At 35.5% G+C, this 24,841-nt stretch overlaps 2 protein-coding genes across 6 annotated transcripts in view; one reads left to right on the top strand and one right to left on the bottom strand.

Moving 5' to 3' along the window:
* The window catches only part of LOC126827575 (protein trapped in endoderm-1), a 37,781-nt gene extending 18,702 nt beyond the window's left edge, over positions 1-19,079 (top strand). The window contains exons 1-2 of one of the 2 annotated variants that reach the window (XM_050557059.2): positions 14,277-14,392; positions 16,089-19,079. In XM_050557059.2, the coding sequence (XP_050413016.1) occupies positions 16,200-17,198 (999 nt within the window). In that variant the 5' untranslated portion in view covers positions 14,277-14,392; positions 16,089-16,199 and the 3' untranslated portion in view covers positions 17,199-19,079. Of the gene's footprint in view, positions 1-14,276; positions 14,393-16,088 lie in introns of those variants that run through there. The other variant, XM_050557060.2, reaches the window with a different exon arrangement.
* The window catches only part of LOC126827507 (histone deacetylase 6), a 168,647-nt gene that overhangs the window by 66,571 nt on the left and 77,235 nt on the right, over positions 1-24,841 (bottom strand). The window lies entirely within an intron of this gene.

Genomic DNA, 24,841 nt, shown 5'->3' with positions numbered 1-24,841 from the left:
TCCCTTTTTTTACACGATTAATTTAGAAAATACTAATGAAGAAAGTTTATCAAACTTAAAACAAATGATTTATAAAAGAGAGAGAGAGAGAGAGAGAGAGAGAAATAAAATGAAATGAAATGGGGTTTGGCATCCCACTGACTGACTGGATATAGGGGTCTTTAGCAGTAAGAGGAAACAGGAGGACCTGGAGAAAACCCTCGAGGTCGGAAAGGCAAACCTACTCCTTGTACATGCAAAGAATCAAAATCACGCCACTTGATTCAGACCTTATGACCTAAAGTGCACATGTTAGATAACTTGACTAGCACAGGATGGAGGGCCTGGCAAGGAACAGGCACCTAGTCATTCGGAAGGAACAAAAACAAGGTTCTATGTACTTGTGCATTATATCCAGTATTTGCTAGTTGCATTATATTCAGTATTTGTCAGTTGCATTATATCCAGTATTTGCTAGGTGCATTTTATTCAGTATTAAATTTGCTAGATGACCTGGCGCCTGGTACGTTCGGGCATTTTTATGCGCGAACTCTTAGTTTTTTTTTACTGGCATGCGCACAGGTACTATTTCTTTTTCTTTTAACAAGTACCCAAATCGGGGATTTCGTGCGGAGGTAGTTCGGAAGTAAACAGTCTGTGAAGTACAACACTTGCCACTGTACCTGTGTATCGCTAATTATAAACCGAATGTGTGAAGACAGTTCATACATATCACTCAAAAATTTTTCAGTACAAACTCAGTTGATTCACGCTCGATTTGCTACTAAACAAACCCATCGGTTTATTTTCTCAACAGTGTGACCCGAAGTGACCGCGGATTTATTGACCTTGTATGAACTTATCCATAGCTATATCCTTACACCGAGAGAAATTATCTAGTCTCGGTGAAAAGAACCATGGTCATCTGGTAGAAAATTACTTTTGTATTTTTGGGAACGGAAAACAGTGTTTTTAGAAGCAAACTAACCTGCCGCACATGAGGAAGTCATTATACTAATAATAAAAGGCGAGACTTCTTTTTGCGGCGCAGGCTTATCACTGAGTAGTAAACCGTCCACAAACAATAATATAGGAAGCCTAGTGATGAGTGTAGTAAGTAGGCTATAGACTATAGGTTTGAGTCGAGATTACTCGCTTTCAGTTTACTCTGTTTTTGCGATAACCAATTATGTGAGAAATACCATACTGACATTCGGTTTTTAAAAGTTGTACGCGAACTAAATGCGTTTGTTAGATACTGACAGAGCAGCCCTGAGTCGAACAATCGCCGCCCGAGCTGTCTTCGTCAGCTAGTTTCACAATATCGTGCAATAGGTGTATTAATGTGATTTTTAGGTTTAACCCCGCAAACAATGCCAAAATAGTGTTTTCACTGCTTACAGAAAACTGAAATTTAAAAAAAAATTTTTTTATGAGGGTGACCCTCCCACATACTCCCTATCGAGCTGCCGCTCGGTCTGCGCAGCCTCATGCCTGGCACATACTGTCAACATTGTATATTTTTCCGTTTCCGCCCTTCCCCCCCACAATATAGTAGCCGTTGCGACGGTACCAGCATACCCAGTTGTTGACACCCATTACATCACTCCTGTCTAACAAATCATAAAGCTGTGGTGTTACGGTGGCGGCATAGTATTTCACCGTAACACCACAGCCACTCTAACCATTCATAATACATCTAACTATCCCTTTACAGCACTTCACTCCCTACACATTTCCCCTCGTCCTACTTTCCCAAACGTCAACAACACATCTCATACATCCAGTTCGCTGATTAACCCTTGTACCATGTCTACTGGTTGAATTATATTCAGTATTTGCTAGTAGCATTATATCCAGTATTTGCTAGTTGCAATATATCCAGTATTTGCTAGTTGCATTATATCCAGTATGTGTTAGGTGCATTATATCCAGTATTTGTCAGTTACATTAGCCTATATCCAGTATTTGCTAGTTACATTATATCCAGTATTTGCTAGGAGATTGTATTTGCCAGTTGTATTATATCTGTATTGGACAAATAAAGAACATATGGTTGTACTATAACTACATGTTATAACCACCGGAAAATCTTTAAATTACAGACACACATACCTGACAAGTCATCCATCATAACTTGTCTTGTTTTCACCTATAAATATATATCTATCTGATGGCTATAATATGTCGACCTTCACTGCACCACTTATGTGCATCTACAGATTCAAATAAAAGGACAGAATATGGTTGCATCTACTTAAAAAGTCATTTGGTTACAGGTCATGATCTGTAGAGTTCAGTAGGATCGGGATTTTCCGGTGTAGATTCCCCTTGTACACTGGGAGCCGTGTTTAATCCCTGCATTGGCCAAGCAGGTTCATTGGTATTTTCCAGCGTGGTTCCCCAATGTCAGAGGTGCAGGACAGAGGTTGGCATGGGACAGTGTATATAGTCATTGGATTGGACAAAAAAAACCTGAGATTCTGTGTACACACACGTAAAAGAACCCTTTTAAAAGAACCCTTCACCAGTTGGAATTTGATATAAGTGTAGGTCATAGCGCCACTGTCTGGGCAGAATTTCCCTCAAAGCACACTGTATAGTGTATGTCCATCTTCATTACCCCAGTTGGAGAACATTTCATTTCATGTCATTTCATTTCAGTAGGATGGCAATCATATTGTGTACAGGATTATATTCTTGTGTATGGAAAATGACTAGAATAGAGAGAGAGAGAGAAATGGGGTTTAACGTCCACTCGACACAAACTAGGTCATTTTGGGACTAACATATGGTTTAATTTTATTTCAATAATTCGCTTGCGCGTAGGGGTCTTTAGCAGTGGGAGGAAACTGGAGGACCTGGAAAAAAACCCACGAGGTAGGACAGGCGACCCTACTCCTTGTCATGTACAACCGGGGATTCGAAGAGTTTAAAGTTTACTCATGTGCTAGGGAGGAGAATTTTGCCTGGACAGTGGCATTGCTGTCTACTCTTCAACAAATTCCAACCATCAAGGATTCTTTTATGTGCATACCAGTGTCTACACAATATTGAACTCAGCTTTCAGAGAGGGGTTGGGTGGCCGAATAGTTAACGTGTGGGTGTTGGATCAGAAGGTCTGTCATTGAGTCAAGTGGTGTGTTTTTGATTCCCTACTTGTATGTGACAAGGAGTAGGGTTGCCTGTTCATTCTCTTGGGTTTTCTCTGGGTCCTCAGGTTTCCTTCCTCTGCCTTAGACCCCTACATGCAAGTGAATTATTGAAATAAAATTAAACCATAATGTTAGTCCAGAAATGACCTAATTTGTGTCAAGTGGACGTTAACCCCATTTCTCTCTCTTTCTCTCTAATCCTACTGTAGGTGTTGTAATCTCGGAAGGTAAACAAACATGAACTTTTCATTCTGAAATGAAATGAAATGGCGTTTAATGTCCTACTGTTCAGCTCCAAATGGACTAATGAAGACGGTCATACGCCATACAGTGTGCTATGAGAGAAATTTTGCCCAGACAGCGGCACTACAGCCTACTCTTATATCCAATTCCAACTGCTCCAAATGGGCTAATGAAGACGGTCATACGCCATACAGTGTACTATGAAGGAAATTTTGCCCAGACAGCGATGCTACGGCTTACTCTTAAATTGAATTCCAACTGTTAAGGGATCTTTTATGTGCACGCCAATGTGTACACGGGATCTCTCTCATCTGAATGATTAACCAATGTTCTTTACCAGACCCTTCGTCCTGCACAAAAGTGAACAACAATGCAACACTTAACTTGCCAGTCCTTGTCAAAGGATTTCAGATATGCCATATCAAATTAAATTTTTTAAAAAATGTTAACAGTAATAGACGCATTATTTACCTTAATGGGACTTTTGATTCCTTTTTAATTTCGCCAATCGAGTGCCATTAAATATTCGATCATCATTATCAGGAAGTGCCATGTGCCATTTAGAATGGTCGGATTTGCCCCTTGTGTGTTAGATGTACATTATTATATTAATCCATATTTAACAACTTTTAAATCACTTCTTAAAACCCACTTATTTGTACAAGCTTTTACATAATTTATCTATGTTTTATAATTTTATAGAGGTTCCATATTTTTTTATAAACAATTTACTTTGGTATAATTTTATCCATTATAGTTTTATTTATATGATTTTATTTCATTTTGTATGATTTTATACTATTATTGTTAAGCGCATTCGAACACTTTATAGTGGAATCTGCACTATATAAATTATGTAATAATAATAATATAATGTAATAATAAATTATGCACACGCGATTTGTTGGAATAAAATTTTACCATATGTTAGTAATGAAATGACTCAATTTGTGTCGAGTGGACATTAAACTCCATTTATCTTCCTCCCCCTCTCTCTGTCTTTAACAATTTCCCAAATCTAGATCATATAGATGAATCACTAACATATTCCCTCATGGATCGAAATGAATCAAAGATATTGGCTTGGATAATGTGGACAAACAACTAAGTGAACTCTGAGAGAAAGACAATTACATGCTTCATTGTTTCCAGTTAAACAAAAACATCATTAATATTGTGTAATAAATCGAGTCAAGGAAAATGTAGTTACGTTAACAAAGATAAGATAGTAACGCATCTAAAACTAAATCATTGATGAATAATGGATCAGTACGTACACAGTGACATGTATTGTAATTATAAGGTAGAATACCAGTAGACATTTATAAACGTAGACCCCCATAGACTCTTATTCATTAATATCTCATAAACCATTATCCATGATATGTCAAAGCTTAATGTAACAGAATACAGGGCATTAAAAGATACATTATGTAAGATTTAGATAAAGAATTAGCCATTCTTGCTATAATAGTTCATAAAAAGATAATGTAAAATGAATAATTTGAAAATTTCATTCAAATATCACTATTGCAAGCGTACTGGTTGTTCGAAGCTCCTCCATTTTTAGCTTAAATCAAAATATGGCAGAACTGTTCTAATCTATTTAATATTGGAGAAATCCGATACCATCCAGAGTTGATTATGTCTCGGATAAGTTAATTAATGTCTAATTAATAATTCAGAAAACATTTCAGGCCTAAAAAAAAGACCTGCACTAGGCAGATTTAACTCTTGCATAATTTATGTTTAAGTCATGATAGTCCTATTTTTTATAGGTATCAAACTGGTATTTCTGGATGTCGAAGCTTATAATGTAATAGAACAGGACATCAAGTCGTGATCATATTTTTTGATTGGTATTTCAGGATTAGAAATGAAATGAAATGAAATTTAACGTCCTACTGTTTTGCTCCTAAACTGGGCTAATGAAGACGGGTATATGCCATACAGTGTGCTATGAGGGGAATTTTGCCCGTGCAGCGGTGCTACGGCCTACTCTTATATCAAATTCCAACTGCCAAGGGATCTTTCATGTGCAAGCCAATTTGTACACAGGACCTCGGTTTTTCGTCCCATCCGAACAACTAGACAGCTCTCCTTGTCAAGCCTCCGTTCAGGATTAGTATCTAGATTATGAGACTGATACACAAAACATTCTTGTGAATGGTGGGTGAGAGAGAGAGAAAAATGGGGTTTAACGTCCACTCGACACAAACTAGGTCATTTTGGGACTAACATATTGTTCAATTTTATTTCAATAATTTGCTTGCACGTAGGGATCTTTAGCAGTGGGAGGAAACCGGAGGACCTGGGGAAACCCACGAGGTTGGACAAGCAACCCTACTCCTTGTCACGTACAACCAGGCAGGGGCGGATTGGGCCATCGGGCGGTCGGGTGATCGGGCGGTCGGGTCATACAAAAATGAAAAAAAAAAAAATTTGTCCAATTCGTCTAAAAAACCTTTTTCTGCCGAACATTATATGGGGGGGGGGGGGGGGATTGGACCGGCCATGGAGCGATGATGATCATGTTGTATGTGGCTGGTGGCTTTAACGGGCCGTTTCGCCATCACTGGAGTCTGGAATGGGCTGGTATAATAGACTTCATGAATTTCACTTTCGTCACTCGGTACCAATGTGTCTCGTGGCCTTCCATCACCGGAGGAATCAACTAGCGCTCCCAGCAACAAAAACGGGACATTTTTCAATGAAAATATTCCTACTTATTCAATATTTCTAACTGGTTAATCAAATGGTCAAAATTTTCTCAACTAGTCCCATTTTTTAACCAGTTAAATTCTCTTGACACTTGACGATACAATGATAATACGTTAATTAATAATATGATGATATGATAATTTCACAGGTTGATGGTTGGAAATTACTTGCAGGTCGGGGTTTTGACCTAAATTAATCGATTTATGAGATATATTTTTTGACAGAGATTATAATCAGATATGCCACCAAATCGCATATTTGGGGTTCATTTTTCGAAATTTTCCAGGGGGAGTACCCCCCGACCACCCGTCCGGGATCCGCGGATAGTAAAAGGGGCCGCTCCGACATGGGAGCCCAGGCCGGTTCCCGGCTCCAATCCGCCCCTGCAACCAGGGAATCAAAACCACAATGACAGACCTTATGATACAACGCGTATGCGCTAATCATTCGACCATCCAACCCCCATGAATGGTGGGTGATGTTGAAGCTTATAATGGAATATACAGGGCATCATGTTGTGGTCCTAATTTTTTATAGGTATCAATTGTTATTTCAGGATTAGTATAGACAATACAGAGGCCTGTTTCACGAAATTTTAACTAAGATAAAATCCAAATTTTAGTAATTTAATTGGATAATATTAGATTGATTTTAGTGCTTAGCCAATCAAAATTGAAGTATCTACTAAAATTGGATTTTATCTTTAGTTAAGATTTTGAGAAACAGGGCCCAGATTCGCAAAACTTTCTTGTGATTCGTGTGTAATGTCCAAGCTTATAGTAATGGAATATATAGGGCATCAAGTCATGGTATCAATTGGTATTTCTGGATTAGTATATAGACAATTAGTATCTAGACAATACAAAATATATACTATGATACTGATTCACTGATACTTGTCGGCGATATCACTTTGGTGAAAGTGGACGTTAAATAAAGCTATTTCAAACTAACACACAATGATTCACAAAACTTTCTTGTGAACAGTGGGTGTTGTGGTGGCTGAGACGTCTTTAACGAACGTGTTTAGATAAGTGGGTTCTCAGCCTTTTACCACTGGCAGACAATTTACAAATAACTTTAGGGTGTTATATTGATCTTAGGACCTGTGTCACCAGTTTTCATATCAATAGTTGATAAACGAAACCATGGTATGTTAACCTATAACAAGTTGGTATTGCCCAAATTTGTTGGGTTTTTTTATCAAATTTTAAAATCATATTTCCGAGAGACGCATTCCAAGAGCCGAAAAAGTCATGTTGGGCGCCAAATGTGATATAGGTGCTGCTCCTGTTCAGAATTGAACTTGTAACCACAAAGATGGCATCCATACACCTATTTATATATACCCCATGACCAAATTTGAACAAAAGAATCTAGGTGTCCTCAGATGTACGGAAAACAATAAATATGTTGGTGTCAAATATAAAAGTTTTGGTGTCCCCCCATACAGACCCCCCAGGTATGAAAAAAACTGAAACCAGCAATTAAAAAACAGGAGAATCAAGAAGATTTTTTTTTCATCAAATAACTTCATTTTTATTGATCATTGGCTTATGCTAATTGTCTTTAGCACTTTTTAAACTGTGCACTTGTTTTTGCTGCATACAACAATGAACAAATGAAAATTCCATTTGGGTTTCGGGTAAATAGTTTAAATCACAGTTTTGGTGTCCGCCCATATACAGATAAAATCACTTGTGTTTCCATCAAATATCATAAAAGTTTTGGTGTCCCCCATATACAGATAAAATTACATGTATTTCCGACACATATCATAAAAGTTTTGGTGTCCCCCCATATACAGATAAAATTACTTGTGTTTCCGACAAATATCACACAGAAGAATCTAGGTGTCCTCAGTTATACGAACACAATGAAAAGTTTGGATCAGATGAAACGGTGCATTGTTGACTAACGGAATGGAAGCTATGATAAATTACGATACGTTCCATCCTGACATCTAAACATGATATTGTAACATGTATGATGAATTACACAGACTTTAAATAATGAACAATACCATGAATACATATAACACTATATCACAGATAAACTCCGCTACATAACAATCCCCTTAAAAACATCATTATACAAGAAATAAATGAACACATCGCTAATATCTAAATTGAAAAGCCAGACAGCTATTAGTATTACGTAAATGAAGTCCTAATGATGTCCGTAGGAATCTAGGAATCGTATTTCAAATTATATGCTAATGTTATCAATTAAGCTGTTAAATATGAAATTCATCATCGTATATGCTGTTATGGTAGGAAGTATATATTGTTGACAATGGTTGGGGGGTGGATGGGGTGGTTTTGAGGGGGCGGGGAGAGAGAGACACACACACGCAACACAAACTAAGTCATTTTGGGACCAACATATGATAAAATGTTATTTCATGTATGGGTCTTAATAAGCAGTCAGAAGAAACTGGAGGACCTAGAGCAAGCCCATGAGGTTAGGCATGTGACCCTACTCCTTGTCATGTACAAGCGTGGGTTTGAAATACCAACACTTGAATCAATGACAGACCTTATTGATCTAAAGCAAAAGCCTTAGAACACTTAACCAACCAAAATCATTATAATTAAAGCATCTGAGGTGCCAAATAATTGATAATCTATTATCTCCCCACTTCTATCACAGGACAGAGGGCCTAGCTGACAAGGACAGCTGTCTAGTCATTCGGATGGGACGTAAAACCGAGGTCACGTGTACACATTGGTGTGCATGTAAAAGATTCCTTGACAGTTGGAATTTGATATAAGAGTAGGTTATAGTGCCGCTGTCCAAGCAAAATTTCACTCATAGCACACTGTATGGCGTATGCCCGTCTTCATAAGCCCAGTTCAGAGCAGTACAGTAGGGCGTCAAATCCCATTTCATTTCATTTCATTTCATTTCCACTTCTATCATAAATCCTATATCTTTTTAGAGAATTCAGATCACAATAAGTCAGAAAAAATTGCCACAGGCCTTTGAAACGTACAATTTGCAAAAAAGGTTAATTCTAGTAATAATTCTGTTCCATGCAGATGAAAGAAAACCATGGTTACTTAATAAAAAGAGTAAATACACATCATAAACTTCTATTCCTTTCATTTATCATTAATGAGACCTCGGAAATATTGGTTCAATTATTGATACAAACTTAATAAGTAGCCGAAACCACTCCGGGTCACCAAGAAGATAAAAGCCATAAGATAATGACTTGAGAACTGCTACAGATTACAAATATCAGAATTCCAAAACATAATGTTGTGGGGCAACGAATACATACATCCATCACCAGCAATTTACCAGGGTTAGCTAATAATATAGCTTTCAAATTGTTTTTTTCTGGGGCAATAATGACACTTAAAATGGAGAGAGAAAGAGAGAGAGAGAGAGAGAGAGAGAGGGAGAGAGAGAGAGTCTAACCTCCACTTAAAGACTAATTTTGGTACTAACACATATGGTACAATTTTATTTCAATAATTCGCTTACATGAGGTATAGGTCTTAGGCAATTGTAGGCAACCAGAGGGTCTGGAAAAAGCCCACAAGGCTAGGCAACTCCTTGTCATGTACAAGTGTGGAATCAAAATCACGCTACTCAATTCAATGACAGACCTTGGGTTCCAAAACATTCAAGCATTAGAACACTCAACCCTCCTAACAAGTCTGAACCCAAAGTCCTCAATAACCTTGACCCAATGAGATACTATTATTTTGATTGTGAGGTATTTACAATAACTATATATCAGAGTTCAATTCTATTAAATCATTTTTTTAAATAAGTGGGTTATTTTTAAGTTATTTATTTCATCCTTGGTCTGAAGCCAAAATTATCCAAAAACTAACCTTGACCCATGATTTTGATTGTGAATTATGTACAAATAGTTACAATGGTTCAATTATTTTAATTGGAGATTAGATAACGAGTTGGCAGTTCTCACTATAATAGTTAAAAACTAGATAATGCAAAGGCAATTTGCTGAAAATTTCAGTCAAATTGATCCACTATGAACCCAGAAATAGGCGATCGAAAGTTCCGCATAGCCTCGGTCATCATTACTAAAGTCGGTACGACAAAAATCATAGTCTCGATTATCCATTTAATTGTTAAATCGAGAAGGAAAGTTATGCAGCAAATCGGATCATAATCCAACAATTATCGCAGGCTAACGTTGACATCGAGAGTTGATTATAGTCTGGATACGTTAATAAATGTCTAATTAATAGTTTATATAACATTTCAAGCCTAAAGGAAGACCTACAATAGGCAGATTTAGCTCTTGCATAATGTATGTTTAAGTAAGTGGTGTTATTTTGAAGTTATTGACATCACGGTGTCATGCACAATTTAATAGATAAGTCAGCAGACATTCCATATTTATAGTCTTATACAAATTTATTCATAGGTGAGTGACCTGTAATTGACCTGTAATTGAGTATATGTGTCAATCAATCTGTTCCAGTTCCATTCATTAATCTGATATTTCGGGACCTATCTGATTGAATGATCGGTATACACTATTTCAGATACAGACTGGAAGAAATGTGCATGGGAAATGTTTTGAAAAACTGATGGTAAATAGAGAGAGAGAGAGAGAGAGATAGAGAGAGAGAGAGAGATGGGCTATAAAGTCCATTTGACACAAACCAGGTCATTTTGGGACTAACACATGCTTCAATTTTATGTCAATAATTTGCTTGCGCGCAGGGTTCTTTAGCAATGGGAGGAAACTGGAGGACCCGGAGAAAACCAACGAGGTAGGAAATGCGACCGTACACCTTGTCGCATACAATCGGGGAATCGAAACTACGCCACTTGACTCAATGACAGGCCTTCTGAAACCATGCGCATGCGTTACCCCCCCCCCCACCCGCAATGATAATGAGTTGCCTGTCTATAACGTCACCAGTTCACTATGTCTATGACTATTCTAGGATTTTATAATTTGAAAATTGGACCTGGTGAAAAATGTATGTAGGTGTGGTAGCCTGGTGATTGGGCACCAGAAAATGAGAAGGCTAACATAGATAGATATTTTCATTATATTGAGTTGTGATATTGCCCGAGTTATTTCCAATTTATCAAGCTGTATAATATCAAGCTGTAATATGACCTTATTCGCCTTATTTATGTACTGCCTTATTAGTAGCCTTATACTGAGTTGTGATATTACCCAATGGGAAAGGGGGTCACGTTGGCTAGGTGAGTAAGACCATGGCTCGCTAGCCTGGAGATCGAGTGATCGATTCCTGCAATCGTCCAGATTTTCCCACGTTGTTCCCACTTGTAAGTGATGCTGGACAGTGAGTCTGACAAGGACAGCTGTCTAGTCGTTACGAGGGGACAAAAAACCAAGGTCCCGTTGTACACATTGGCGTGCATGTAAAAGATCCCTTGACAGATGGAATGTGATATAAGAGTAGGCCGTAGTAGTGCTGCTGTCTGGGCAAAATTTCCCTTATAGCACACTGTATGGCATATGCCTGTCTTCATTAGCCCAGTTTGGAGCAGAACAGTAGGACGTTAAACCTCATTTCATTTCATTTCACCTCATAGGAAAAAGAAGAATAAGTGAAAAGTAAATACGGTACCATATAGCACAAAGGCTAGAAATGTTATTGGATGTCAATCAATACTTGACATCGGAAAATCAAAGAATTTGTTTCCTTGTCTTTTTAAGAAATCAAAGAAAGTCTATTTTTCTCAATGTTGACTTGTCTTGGTTTATTCATTAAAATTGTAACAGAAAACAGAATCCTGCAAGCACTTAATAAAATAATCATCTGGCCTCTAAGAAGAGAGACGTTCTCTGCTGTTGGGCACATCACTTGTAATATGTCTGGCCTGTTTTAGTCTGAATTAAGAGATGATCGAGAGAAAGAGAGAAATAGGGTTTAATGTCCACTCAACACAAACTAGATCATTTCGGGACTAACATATGGGTCAATTTTATTTCAATAATTCATTTGTGCGTAGGGGTCTTTAGTAGTGGAAGGAAACCGGAGGACCTGGAGAAAACCCATGAGGTTGGACAGGCAACAATTCAAAACCTCATTAATAAGTACATTGCCTAACTATAACTGAGGAGGCAATGGGGTTTAACATCTTCATATGTTCTGTTAGGTCAAAAATCTTGCTTGACGAAAAATGAATAAAAATTTAATGGAAATAAAAACCCTGTGTAATTAATTAAATGCCCTAAGGCATTTCATGATGTGGTCAACAGTTATGAGACCATCATAGACTCATCAGGCTATATAACAAGGTTAACCCACTAGAATTTAATTTCCCTAAAGCTTTTAACCGACTATTTTACAGGAAGATATTAAAATGATGTTAAATTATGTCAAATCTAATGAACTGATACAATTACGAGTACATGTGTAATTAGCCTAATCTTGTCTGTATAACAGATGATGAGGGGGTGGGGGGTGGGGGTAGTGGTTGGGTGGTCTATCATTGACACAAGTGGAGTGGTTTCAATCCCAAGCATGTACAAGGAGAAGGGTGACCTGCCCAACCTTGTAAGTTTTCTACATGTCCTATGGTTTCCTCCCACTGCTAAAGACCCCTAAGCCCAAGCGCATTATTGAAATAAAATAGTGCCATAGTTTACCCCTGAAGTGACCTAGTTTGTGCGTCAAATTCATGTTAAACCCCAATCCTCTTTCTATCTTTTAATAAATCTAAATATAATTTATTAGTTCATATAATTATAGTTTTAATCATGTCTGTATTAAAATATCTAATTAAAAGAAATGAAAGTAAAAACTACAACAATATTTATGAACTAAACATTTGAAGAGTCCAGGGGAAGAACAATCTAAGTCACATTTTTGTCTTTTCACATAAAAGGCAAAACAGACTTTTGGATGAGAATGCTTGGCGCGAACATTACAACGAGTGGGTTTAATTACAACTTCGAAATGATGTTTAATATGAATCATAATTACCAGTACAACAACTGACTTCCACTTTTCAGCCAAATTAAGGTCAAATAAAGGGTACGATGGACATATTTGTCCGGGAGGCCATTTCAGAAGGGCCTTGGTTCGATGTGACTCTGATCGTTTTTACCTGAAACTGATTGTTCCACAGAAAGCTTATACAATTTGCTATCAGATGGCGCCATTAATTGGGGTTCGTTAAAAAAGTGACTTAGATCGTTATTCATAATAACACAACTTTATGGATTTACTATTTCTTGGTTATTACATGCAACGTTTCAATACTCTTTATCAAGCAATGCTAATTGTCTCATCACCATACAGATGTTTGATAATATTCTTAAATGAGAGAGAGAGAGAGAGAGAGAGAGAGATGGGATTAAACGTCCACTCGACACAAACCAGTCATTTCGGGACTAACATATGGTTTAATTCTATTTACATAATTCGCTTGCGCGTAGGGGTCTTTAGCAGTGGGAGGAAACCGGAGGACCTGGAGAAAACCCACGAGGTTGGACAGGCGACCCTACTCCTTGTCACGTACAACCGGGGATTCGAAACCACGCATTCTTAAATGACATTTAGAAGTAGAGGTATAGTATTCATAATATAAACACAGCTTTATGGATTTATGTAATAAACCATGAAGTAGTAAATCCATAAAGTTGTGTTATTATGAATATTATACCTCTACTTCTAAATGTCATTTAATCAAACACAACAAATACTTTATTTAGAAATACTCAAACACAACAAATACTCTAATGCAACAAATACTCAAACACAACAAATACTCATATGCAACAAATATTTTATTTAGACATACTTAAATGCAACAAATACTCAAACACAACAAATACACAAATGCAACAAATACTCAAACACAACAAATACACAAATGCAACAAATATTTTATTTAGACATACTTAATTAACTGCAACAGATACTCAAACACAACCAATACTCAAACGTAACAAATCCATTATTTAAACATACTCAAATGCAACAAATACTCAAAAACAACAAATACTTTATTTAGACCTATTCAAGACAATTACACTTAGCTCCTTTTGACAGACATTACAGGAGATAAGATATTAAATTTCTAAGTGATAAGTATTTGTGTCTCTTTAAATATATTGCTAGAAGCACTTGACATCATTTGTCCTGTCCCTGTCATAAAATGTGACACTCCTAGCAGGAACGAATCATTATATTATTCAAATTACAGCTAGTTGCACTAGTTAAGTTTCAATGATGATTTAAGGTCTACAACATAATTCTATATGTTCATATGAAGAATGGAATTAACACAGACAAACTATTAAGGATCAAATCTATAAGGTATTGTACATAATTATTTGTTGAGAAAATGTTAGTATTTAGACTTTATTTTGTGTATTTTCCAAAGTGGGGGAGCTTGATTAACAAAAATAAACACATTCCGACTCATAATATTAAGATCTGACTCCTTTCATATACTCTGAATCAGATCTGACTCAGTTCATATACTCAGTTCTGACTCTGAGTCGCTATATTTTGACTCCTTTCATACTCTGATTCATATTTGACCCCTTTCATACTCTGATTCATATTTGACCCCTGTGAATGTTTGTTTCAATTGATCAAAATATTTTTCTGATGACATTTTAAAACCTATTCCATTCCAGGACATGAGTGGTTTTAGATTTTACACAACATATTTACTAAGAATTTCTAGAATAATACTATACACTAGGGACCGGGTATCATTCAGATTTGATGAAAAAAGGAAAGAAACTGAGCTTACCATCTATAATCTAATACACATATTCAGTTAATAGATTGCCATGCAGAAAGTGTTAAATACCATCAAGATTCATCAAAAACCGCCCAGTTTGTGCTACCGTTTAGTTTGACATCGGTTGTCTAGTTTATGAAACTAAATGGTCATTAACTGGATGACCAATATCAAAACTAAACTAAATGGTTATAAACTAGATGACCGATGTCAAAACTTAATGGTGTTTCTTAAAAACTAAACGGTAGCACAAACTGGGCATTATTTGATGAATCTTGATGGTATTTAATACTTTCTGCATGGCAATCTATTAACTGAATATGTGTATTCGATTATAGATGGTAAGCTCAGTTTCTTTCTTTTTTTCATCAAATCTGAATGATACCCGGTACCTAGTGATAATTGATTTATCTTTAAATTAAGTCTTCTGTGGATAATATATTGTGCTCATATCATTCCAGTAATTGTACTTAGTCTTAAAATTTTAAGCTATCGAAATTGTTGTAATTATGTCTGTCTGTTGCCCATGGATACAGAAGTGACAATTCAACTATTCTCTTGTGTTGTTCCATCGTAAATATGAATTAATATTTAATAACTCAAGTTTTAAATCAGAAAGGGAGACAGCAATCATTATAAGCTAAGACACTCTTCAAATTATAATTCAATTCCTTTATCAAATTGATTTTTCCACAAATTGAAACCTGAATGCACAGTAGAAAGACAAAACCCTTATTGATTTTTTTATTTTCCTGTAATAAACAACTCATATTTCAGTTTATTTGATTTTTCTATTCTTAAATGTTAATGCATTATTTATTATAACAGATGAAAAAATGGTTATTAAACAATCAGATTTCTGTGGGACTTGACATAATATATTTTATTATGGTCATTAATAATTTCTTTTAATAAAGCTAAATTCTGATAGCGGCATTTACATTTTCTTTTAGGTTGGTGGGGAACCACAGTGGGCTCAGTGAGTAATAAGAGGAAAATGGGGTTTAACATCCACTTGACACAAACTAGGTCATTTCGGGACTAACATATTGTTCAATTCTTATTTCAAAAATTTGTTTGTGTGTAGGGGTCTTTAGCAGTGGGAGGAAGCATGAGGACCAGGGAGAAAACCATCGAAGATGGAATGATGACCCTACTCCTTGTCACATACAAGCGGGGAATCGAAACTACGCCTCTCTCTCTCCACTACATTTCTTCTTTAAATGTTATTTAATCTGAAATCTTTTGTATATGTTTCAGGTTCTCCTTAACTGTTTAAATATGGATCTAAGAAGTTGAAGTAACATATAATCTGGAGGAACAAATTAGACGACAATTGGAAAATAAAAACGACAAAACACAAACTTTAAAATGGATTATATTGTAAACTCAACTAAGAACAAAACTTTTGACACACCATGTGGGGAGGCTGTGTGTTTAAGTAACGGTGTACTGACCATGATGGAAACTATAACTATTATACTATGTATCGCAGGAATCATGGGAAATCTTCTAACTGTGTTCGCGATTGTGACATCACCACTGAAAATGAACATCAACAGCATTCTGATCGGTAATTTAAGCTCTGCCGACGTACTTTACTGCGCGATTGTTTTGCCGCTTCAAGCAGCTGCCTACCATTTCAATGGCTGGCCACTATCAGATGCAATGTGCATGCTCCATGCCGCAGCTAGACTTTGGCTGATTGGGGTCAACATGATGTTGTTAAGTGCCATAGCCCTGTATCGTTGTCTGCATATAGCACATATTCAGAGTTACCATCGACTCACAACACAGGTTCCATTCTTATCTATAATAGCACTCTGCTGGATTTTTCCACTTGGTTTTGTCATTACTCCCTTGGCTGGAATATGGGGGTCGTTTTCCTTTCAGGAAATGATCCTGCGGTGCACTTTTACCCAAAATGCGGAGAAATCTCACAAGATTACCGTGATAACCCTTGGCTACGTTATACCATGTTTGTTTATACTGATATGTTATGCCAGAATCGGAAGTGTGGCCTATCGAACTCGCAAACGCGTTTCCAGAGCCAGTATATACCGTAAACAAAAAGCTCAAAGACAATCTCTGCGGCTCACTGGAATGATGCTGTGTATATATTGTGGTTTTCTGTTTGGCACCACGCCATATTTTTTGACGAATCTGTTTGATCCGAAATACACACAGCCAATTGCCCATTTATTCGCTCCGTTTCTGGCGTGGATTCTCTACTGTGTCAACCCAATTATTTACACATTGATGGATAAAAATTTTCAGAACGCCTATAAACGACTATTAATGATGGAGGTTTGTAAACCAAACGCACCACGTGAGGATGCAGACCAGGAGACGTCATATGCTCATAGATAGATATAGATATATTAAAATAAAACTGGATTTAACTGTGTTATTCATGTTTTTGTTATCATGTATGAGAACTGTGATAGACTTGAATAATAATCGAATCAGAAAAAAAAAAACAATCAAAATCATGTTAATTATAACGATATTTAATTATATATGACCATAGAGGTATAGAACTATTTCATTTACGACAAAAAAAAATTAGCTGAATATGATGATTAGAACACGAATTTTAGACAGTGATTTTGATGAATATACCAAAAAGTGACTTTTACAGGGTGTTTTATTTTTCTCCAAAGGATACGAATATTGATAACCTTAGTGACATTTTTGGTACAAAAGAATTTGATTTATGACATTGAATTAGCTGAATATTAGGATTAGACACTGAATTAGCTAAATATCAGGATTAGACACTGAATTAGCTGAATATCAGGATTAGACACTGAATTAGCTGAATATCAGGATTAGACACTGATTTAGCTGAATATCAGGATTAGACACTGATTTAGCTGAATTTATAGCCTACCAAAAAAGTGATCTTCAAAGGATGTATAAGTGAGATTAGATTGGAATATTAGTCTTCAAGAATCTAAATTGAATTTGCCACCCGATCTTCAGTGGAATAAATAGAATTGCGCAATCATCTGCTAGAATTTTCTGACAGCTTTGGCCAAATTTTCAGTGGCACGTATATTATGCATCAGGTGCACGCTTTGTGAGTCCAGCGCTTTATAAATGGAGATATTATTTTATTATTTTTCTATTTGATTGCTGTAAATGTCATTTCCGACATGTCTCTATTTAGATTTTTGTCGTGATTCGACTCTTTTTGAATCAATATTGATTTATAAAATGATGTATCAATTTTCACGTAATTTCACGTGAGTTTAATTGATGATGATTTGTTTTTAAATGATGGCAATTTGATAACCATTTTGTTATCCTTGATAGATCTTAATAGAAGTCATTCCATTTTGATACATTATAATTTCATATTACATGACTATAAAAGGTATGCATGATAAAACAAGCTTCTTTTTGAACACTTGCACTCTAGATCATAAGGTCTGTCATTGAGTCAAATGGCATGGATTCGATCAAAATCTTGTATGTGACAAGGAGTAATAACCTCAAGGGTTTTCTCCAGGCCCCAGGTTCACAAAGTATTCTCAGACTTCGGTTAAGAATTTACTCAACTTTCAATCAGTTTATGAGAAATATCTTTGATCCAGAAACACAAAATTTGCACATAGTTTCTTTTTGATGTATTTGATACATTAAAATAACAAACGTTTTATAAAGGGATATATTTTAGTTAAAATAACCAAACAATTTCGAGTAAATTCTTAACTTAAGTCTGAGAATGTTTTGTGAAACTGGGACCAGGTTTCTTTATGGGCGGAAGCGGTGAGAAACTGAGTTTAACTTAACTCAATAGAAATAAAGTCTTTACGGGGCTAACAATAGTGTATTTATATTTCCATGTTTAAGGGGTCTTTAGCAGTGGTAGGGAACACAAAATTTCTGAGAAAGCCCACACGGTTAGGAAGACAAACACACTCCTTGTCACCTATGAAATTCAGGGTGGTTAAGTGATCTAATATGTGCACTTTAGATCATAAAGCCTATCATCGAGTGAAATGGCTGGTTTTCAACCGTCTTCTCTTTTCTTTAAATTCGAAACATGAAGGGTTCTTTTACTATTTATGTCAAAATATTTTGGAATAATAGTTATTTTGTCAAAAGTCAGAAATATTAATTATAAGATGATAGGAATAATAATTTATATATCAAAAATATTTTGGCATAATAATTATATGTCAAAAATATTTTAGAATAATAATTATGTGTCAAAAATGCTTTGGAGTAATAATTATATGTCAAAAATATTTTACAATAATAATTATTATTATAATAATAATTATTTATTTCAAAAAATATCTGGATGTTTGGAATAATAATTATATGTTCAAATATTTTGAAATAATAATTAGGACTAATAATTATGTCAAAAATATTTTGGAATAATAATTATTTATTTCAAAAATATTAGGATGTTTGGAATAATTATTATTATTATTATTATTATTGGAGATTTATATAGCACTTCATTACACATGAGTGTTTCTAAGCACATTCACAACGAAACAATACAAAAACATTTTTGAAATAAATGTGTTTTTAAGTTAGTCTTAAAGCTCTGGATGAAAGATGACTCTCAAAGAGGGAGAAATGGGGTTTAACATCCACTCGACACAAACTAGGTCATTTTGGGACTAACATGTGGCTTAATTTTATTTCAATAATTCGCTTGCGCGTAGGGGTCTTTAGCAGTGGGAGGAAACTGGAGGATCTGTAGAAAACCCACGAGTTTGGATAGGCGACCCTACTCCTTGTCACTTACAACCGGGTATTCGAAACCACGCCAGTCGACTCAATGACAGACTTTATGATACAGCGCGTGCACACTAACCATTCAGCCATCCAACCCCCCAAAATACTCAGGAAGGATAATTACATGTCAGATATATTTTTAAAATAATAATTATATATCAAAAGTTTTTGGAGTAATTAATTATATGTCAAAAATATTTGGATGTTTGAAATAATAATTCATAATGTCAGGAATATTTTTGAAATAATAATTATGTGTTAAAAGTATTTTTGGAATAATTAATTATATGTCAAAATTTGTTGGAATAATTAATTATATGTCAAAAATATTTTTGGAATGATAATTATATGTCAAAAATATTTGTTTCTTCTGATTTATTGCCTTACATTAGGCCACACAAAATAAATGTCTTGTTTCTCGGGCAACTGACAGCTGAAACTGTAGGGAGGGAGGGCGGTTTCTTTTTTTTTTTTACTCATTGATGGTGCAAAATAAAATTTGGCTATTGCTGAAAATTGTTGGGGCGGGAGGGTGGTCTTTCTTTTTTTTTTTTTTTAAATGAGAAAGTCATTACTTGTTTACGTTTTTGCTTTCCGTTATATTCAACTTTATTGTACATACTTAAAACATAAACCCAAAATCAAGTCTACTAAAACACTGAGACTGAACACTGACTGAAAGGAAAATAATTTTCCATATTTAATTCACATAATTGAAATTGGTTTAAAATAAAATTCCATACGACTATGTAATTGCCCTCCATAAAGACAACAATATTTTTAAAAACTAAGCCTCTTTCACCAGGTGTATCAAAAATAATAATCATGGTAAACAGTATTTAAAACTAAATCTAGTATCGCCGGTTTATTTATAATTATTTACCGAATTCCAACCAATGCATGTCACACCGTGTCATCGGTATTGGAGATTGCCGGAAATACTGTTTCTTGGGATATTCGGTGTGTTTCTCAGGATATTCGGTGTTCTATCCCGTGTTTATATTGAATGACTATTTAAATCTAACTAACAACTGGTCAGTAAAACCATCAAATCGGTAATCCAATTATTATTTTCCGGATTATCGAAACTACCGTAAATGTGCTAATAATGACCCAGATTCTAAGGTATGCATTATGACGACTATCGTCATCGTATCGTATTCTTAGCTATAATTAATTAACCTGTTCTACTGTTCATTATTTTATCAATAGGATTTTCCAAACAAGGACCGACTGAAGCCGGCAATAATGAGCCGATTACGATCGAATGATTGAAATATTGTCGCCAATGACTTTTAACACGAATCAAATTCTAGTTTATCAGGGGAGGTAATTAATATCACGTGATACAAAATGGAGGTTCTTTCGATATCAATAAAAAAAGGCAAATCTGCCAAACTTCGCCATTGTTCGGATAAAAAAGACAGCATGTTCATCTGAATCAGTTTTAATACATTTGAATAGATATACATGTATGGCGGATGTAGGTACATGCGGGATATTTTTTTTACGACTTGCTTGTCGATGTGCGGGCGGGCGTTACATATTTATTTTTTTTCATCAAGACTAATAAATAGACTGCACGCGCAACCAATTTTGCGTGCGGGCGGTGCCCGAGAAACAAGTTATTTTATTTGTGTTGCCTTAAATTCATGTGGCGGTTTACGTACAGTTACTATGATCATATTGGTCCACGTACCATAATATATTTGTGACACTTAACAGATCGTTACCTGACATTTTGAATTTGTTGTTGAAGATAAAAACATAGAACAGGTGAATCTGTGCAAGAACAAATCACTAGCTCCTGAGAATTTGTGTCTGACAAATCCTAAATTCATGTCTGACATTGTCTGTGACAGGTGCCTTACTTTCAGGCTTGTTACTGATCATCTGTTGGGGACATATGTTATGTTAGTCCCGAAATGACCTAGTTTGTGTCAAGTGGATGTTAAACCCCATTTCTCTCTCTCTCGCTTTCCTACAGAGACCCTTTAGGGCACAATTTCACTCTTAAGCGCAGTGGACGTTTACGACTAGCCCCCGGATCTCTCTCTCTCTCTCCCCCTCTGTTGGACTGATAATTTGAAAATGAAATAAAAAAGGAATTCAATAATGAATTTAGTTCAACCAGTGTATAGAAATGTAATATGTATTATTTATTGTATTTATTAACCATATATGGTTCATATTATTTGTATAGAGATGTCATTTCATTCAAATTAAAGCTTTAAATTGTAATCATAATATTTGTTTTGTATTCTTGTTCCCATCGCTACATATACAGACTGTGGATATGAAACAAAATACAGTTGTACAGACGTTGGTTAGTAAAAGACATTGAGACAATCTGCATGAGAAAATAGTGTAATTCACCATGTGCCCTCCAAATAAAAAACTGATAATCAGTCAGTTATTTATATAAATACCTGCTCACAACACACTAGGGACCTGGTATCATTCAGATTTGATGAAAAAAGGAAAGAAACTGAGCTTACCGTCTAGAATCTAATACATGTATCCAATAGATTGCCATCCAGAAAGTATTAAATGCCATCAAGATTCATCAAAAAAACGCCCAGTTTCTGCTACCATGTAGTTTAAGAAACACTGTTTAGTTTTGACATTGGTTGTCTAGTTTATGACCATTTAGTTTAGTTTTGATATTGGTCGTCTGGTTTATCATCATTTAGTTTCATAAACAAGACGACCGATGTCAAAACTAAACAGTGTTTCTTAAACTACACGTAGCACAAACTGGACGTTATTTGATGAATTTTGACGACGGCATTTAACACTTTCTGGATGGCAATCTATTAACTGGATACGAGTATTAGATTCCAGATTCTAAGCTCAGTTTCTTTCCTTTTTTCATCAAATCTGAATGATACCCGGTCCCTAGTGACAGATATATGAATCCAGGTGTGCTGATTGCATTTAAAAAGGTATGCTCATTTCTAGCATACTCTGGTTCAGGACTATCAGATAGTCAATTCTTCACATAATGCAGCCGTTTCATTGGCTAAAGACTATAGTTTGTATCATGAATTTAATTTTCAGCCAACGAAAAAGCTGAATTCCTAATATGTTAGTTAAAAAGTGTGAATAAGTCCCCTGCTCATTTGGGATAATGAACACAAAATGTGTTTCATACAAATATATGAATCTGAGGAGCCTTGACTGTGCTCTGAAATCACGATATAGCCTACGAGATATTTACTACTTCATTAGGGTTCTGCTGGGGCCTGTTTCATGAAATTTTAACTAAGATAAAATCCAAATTTTAGTAATTTGATTGGATAATCGTAGATTGATTTTAGTGCTTAGTTTCGAGAAACAGGGCCCTGTTGTCTAAATGGTTACAGAAACTAGATATAAATAAATGGAATCAGTTGCATTATCATACATTCCAGTAACTTATAGTTTTCTAAAAAAGAAGAAAGATGTTAGGTATCATACCGTACGCGTGTGTTAACACTATTTATAACCTAAGAAGTGACGTCATCGATCATGCCACTACCTCCCTTGTAGATTGTACATGCCCTTCTCATCATCTCCTGTATGAAGCCCAGTAATTAACACCTGATCCGATCAACTAACGTCTTCACAGTCATCATTATAACGTAATATACGAGTGAATGATCATGTCATTCTGTATTTATAGAACAAACCACATTCCTGGCTGAATCAACTGACTGCTTCAGGGCTCTTGGTTCAGTAATAACAGCCTGTCTTGACTGACTGGTAGTCAAAATGAAATGAAATGAAATGGGGTTTAACGTCCTACTGTTCTGCTCCGAACAGGGCTAATGAAGATGAGCATACGCCATACAGTGTGCTATGAGGGAAATCTTGCCCGGACAGCGGCACTACAGCCTACTCTTATATCGAATTCCAAATGTTAAGGGATCTCTTACGTGCACACCAATGTGTACATGCGACCTCGGTTTTTTTTATCCCATCCGAACAACTAGACAGCTGTCCTTGAATGGTAGTCAAACTGATTAGCCGTAAAACTTACCTGTTAGTGAATTAACATGGCATACAATTAGAATATCAGAGAATTTAACCATTAAAGACACTAAATATAGCTAAATTTGTAGTTTTATATGTAAAAACAATTAAAAGTATATCTGTAAATATTGGGATAATACTATAAATGGTCATATTGTCTGGAAAAAATATCTTGAAAAAAAAAAAAGTCTAATAAAATATATGAAAGAATTGACTGACTCACAAACTTTTGAAGCACATGGCCTGGTGTGGTTATGAAAAAGAGGGAGAGAGAGAGGCGTCTACTCAATACCAACTAGATCATTTCAGGACTAACATGATACAATTTTATTTCAATAATTTGCTTGCGCATAGAGGTGCTTAACAGTGGGAGGAAGTCAGAAGACCTGCAGAAAACCCATGAGGTTTGCTTGTGCGAATAGGGATTAAGCAGTGGAAGGAAACAAGAGAAAACCCATGAGGTTTGATGTGGTTATATATGTTTTAAATGCAAATACATAGATTATACATAGGTGAACAATCATGTCATTTTGTATTTATAGAGTAAACCCATTCCTGGAAGCTATAAAACCTGTAAACACAACACCTGAATCAAGTGACTACTTCAAATCTGTGATGGCGTCAGCATAAAAATAGAATTCTTTCATTGTTTATTTGTGTAAGGGTAACCTGCAAATCTTTACAAATCATATCAACTACTTCCAGACAACTGTTTCTCTTGTAATATGTAACTGGTTGTTGAAGTCAAAATAGATATTATGCTATGTCTACAAATGTGCCTTTTAACATCATGTATAGCAGGATTTTGTTATCATTGTTCCTGTTATACATTTACATAGTTAATGACACTGTTATTCCAATGTTATTGAAGTAGTGTATGTTTAGTGGTGGGTTTATTAAAGGGACAATAACACTCTTGCTGGCTTGACAGCTCCAGAAAATAAAAAATAGCCTATTCTAAGTACTAGATGTGTTAGTGTCCTACCTGTTGTGTAAATTATCCATTAAATCCTTTTTTACTTGTCCAGAGGGTTCAAAAATATTTTTAAATCCAAGTCACATTTGAAAAGCTTTATGTCAGGCTTTTCAAATCATTTAGTTGAATTTTTCCAATTTTTTAAATTAGGTGTGTTAAGATGAAATTTGTATCATCAATTAATTGGAATATTGTAAAATAGTACAATTTGTTGACCAGAATAAAGATTGGGACACATTATTCAGTTACAACAAGAGTAGTA

This window comes from Patella vulgata, chromosome 7, assembly GCF_932274485.2.
Source record: "Patella vulgata chromosome 7, xgPatVulg1.2, whole genome shotgun sequence".
Taxonomy (NCBI): domain Eukaryota; kingdom Metazoa; phylum Mollusca; class Gastropoda; family Patellidae; genus Patella; species Patella vulgata.
Note: the sequence above shows the minus strand (reverse complement) of the source record. Positions and strands in the feature narration are given on the sequence as shown.